This window comes from Dasypus novemcinctus, chromosome 6 (assembly GCF_030445035.2).
Source record: "Dasypus novemcinctus isolate mDasNov1 chromosome 6, mDasNov1.1.hap2, whole genome shotgun sequence".
Taxonomy (NCBI): Eukaryota; Metazoa; Chordata; class Mammalia; order Cingulata; family Dasypodidae; genus Dasypus; species Dasypus novemcinctus.
In genome coordinates this window covers 53,251,570-53,254,222 of record NC_080678.1, presented here as the reverse complement: position 1 = coordinate 53,254,222, position 2,653 = coordinate 53,251,570, and the positions used below count along the sequence as shown (strand labels likewise).

Here is a 2,653-nt window from a genome sequence, read left to right as displayed (position 1 = left end):
TTGGAACCATCTTTAACAGACGAGGAATCAGAGATCTAGGGTCAAATTTCACTACATCATTTGCTCTCCTTTCTTTAAAAGAGAGATATGCATTTTGAATGATGTCTTAATTATGAAAGTTGAAAATTACAAAAATCCTGGATTGCAGACCCACAGAATTCAGTTATCGTTTGTATTACCCAAGGATGCTGGCTTCATGAAAAGAGGCTTACCACTCTAATGCACACATTTGACTTATCTGTTTTGCAAAGCAAGGTGCTTTTCTAATTCTCTTCACCTCCCCAGAACATGATCCTTCCACCCAGACAAAACAATCAGATGGCTGCCCAGTGTTTGTCTCTTTGTAAAACTTTCCAGATCAAGTCTACCAGTTGCCCCTTAGGCATAAGTCAGTTGAAAAGCATTCAGAACAATAGGAAATACAAATACTTACTGTTTTTCCCTCTGTGAAATCTTTAGACCAAAACAGACAACCCAGGCCTACAACCACCCACACGAAACCCAACCCCCATAGACAGCTGCTCTAGGCTCTAAAGGACACCCCACTCCATCTCCCTCTTCCTTCTGTACTTTTTATCAGTCAAAATGTTGGTGAAACAAGAGCCAGTGCTTGTTTTCTTCATGTTTTGCTGAAGCACAAATAACATTTATTTCATATAAATATATGTCTCTATGAAAAAATAGAAAGAATTACTATAATCTTGGTCACTGTCCAGCAGGAACATATTTCACAGTTTATAAAGTCAGAGGTCAGATCCTCTATTAAAATCTGTTCTCTTAGTCTGATGCTAGGACACTTTCAAACCTAGGACATTCCTTGTTCTACAAACAAACCATTTTAGAGATGATTTAAATATGCCAGTGACAATTAGCTAACTAACTCTTATCTAGGAATAAAAGCTACTGAAATGAGCTAGAATTCAACACCTAGAATACAACTGCATTGACATACAAACATGATATAAATTGATTGCCAGGTAGCAAAATAAATCAGATTTTATCTACAACAGTTTCCATCAGTTAAGAAGTGCCTGTTCTTTTTAGATGCGTAAGAAGAGAAACAGCTTAGTGTTCTTCTCCTGATGCAAGAGTGAAATGCACAGCCATCCCGGGTCTGAGAGGGCACCACCCCTGCCAGGCACGCAGCTACTTGGCGTAAGCAGACTACAGCGTCCCCAGCATTTTGTCCCAGGGTGTGAAGGAAGGTGCGAAGTTGCAGTTAAAGCGGGAGTGGTCGTGGTGCGCTACGCCCCCGTACCACCCAAAAGGCACCAGTCTGTGCGTGGACCAGGAGAAGTCGTAGCCCGAGTGGTCCTCCACGGACAGCCAGATGTTGACCACGTGGAACACCAGGACGGTGAGCGGGTGGCACCCGAGCAGCACCACGTTCACCATGTCGAACAAGCCCAGGGAAAACAGCTCCCCCACGCTCGTGTCCTGCGTGGCCAGTGCGAAAGAGGACACGTTCTGGTGTTGCACCTTGTGGAAGGTGCGATACAGCCAGGGCACCTTGTGACGCAGCAAGTGCCACACGAAGAACTCGACGTCGAAGAGCAGCAGACAGACCATGACGTGGCGCGTCAGCTCCAGCACCGCGGGGGCGTCGGCGGGCAGGCTGGGGGGCTGCGGGCCCAGTGCAGCAGCGTCGCGGGCAGCACGAACACCGCGTGCTGGTAGAGCGTCTGCCCCAGGCAAGGCAGCAGCTGCCGCGCCCACGGCGAGAAGTCGGGGTGGACCTTGTAGCGCCGCAGCGCGGGCCCCCAGGGGCACACGGCGTCCAGCAGCATGAATGGCAGGCAGAAGCCCACGTAGGTGATGATGGAGTGGACATCACCATCCCAGGGTCCACAGAATGGAGGAATAAAATATGGATTATAGTGACCTTACTGACATTCTACTACAAAACTGTTGTGACTAGTAATTAAAGAAATTATAGCTTTGAGGTGGAGAAAGTGGCCACAGTCGTGGCTAAGGGCAGGGAGAGGGAAGAAGAGATGTGATGTCGGGGCATTTTTGTGACTTTCAGCTGTCCTAAATGACATTGCAGGGTCAGATGCTGGACTTTATATATCCTGCCATAACCCACTGAATGTATTGGGGGAGAGTGTGAACTACAGGGCAAACTATTATCTATGTGGTACAGCAGTGCTCCAGGATGTGTTCACCGAGTGCGATGAGTGTGCCACAATGATGGAGGAGGTTGTTGCTGTGGGAGGAGTGGGGGGGTGGGGGAGTGGGAACCTCTTATATTTTTAATGTCACATTTTTTGTGATCTATGTATCTTAAAAAATATAAATAAAAAAATTAATGCCCATTAAAAAAAATGACCGGGAAGAAGGGCGACTGCAGGAAGGTGTCTTGGCTTCTCAAGTGCTCCCAGAGGGGCTGCAGGAACAGCTGGCCCGAGCTGCAGAGGACCTGGACGTAGGAGCTGTTCCAGTGGCTCATGGTGGGTCCGGGCCAGGCTGTGCCTGCCCACAGGACCCCCTGGCTTTTCTTGGGACGTGCAGCCTGGCCCCGAGTGGTGGCAGCTGCATTTTCACTTCCTGTCCTGGCTGTGCAGAGCTGGGATGAGCAGGTAACTCCCCAAAGAAGCTTGGCTATAAACACGTACACCTGAAGCTGCCTCAATGGGCCTTTACGTATGCACGC

General features: G+C 48.5%; 1 protein-coding gene across 1 annotated transcript; it reads right to left on the bottom strand.

The window, feature by feature from the left end:
* Window positions 1-1,164: 1,164 nt before the first annotated feature.
* On the bottom strand, window positions 1,165-2,449 carry LOC101414027 (cholesterol 25-hydroxylase-like). The gene is given in 3 exon segments (XM_023592220.1): window positions 1,165-1,616; window positions 1,619-1,824; window positions 2,322-2,449. Coding segments are annotated over 3 exon segments (786 nt in total).
* Between the last annotated feature and the right edge of the window lie 204 nt (window positions 2,450-2,653).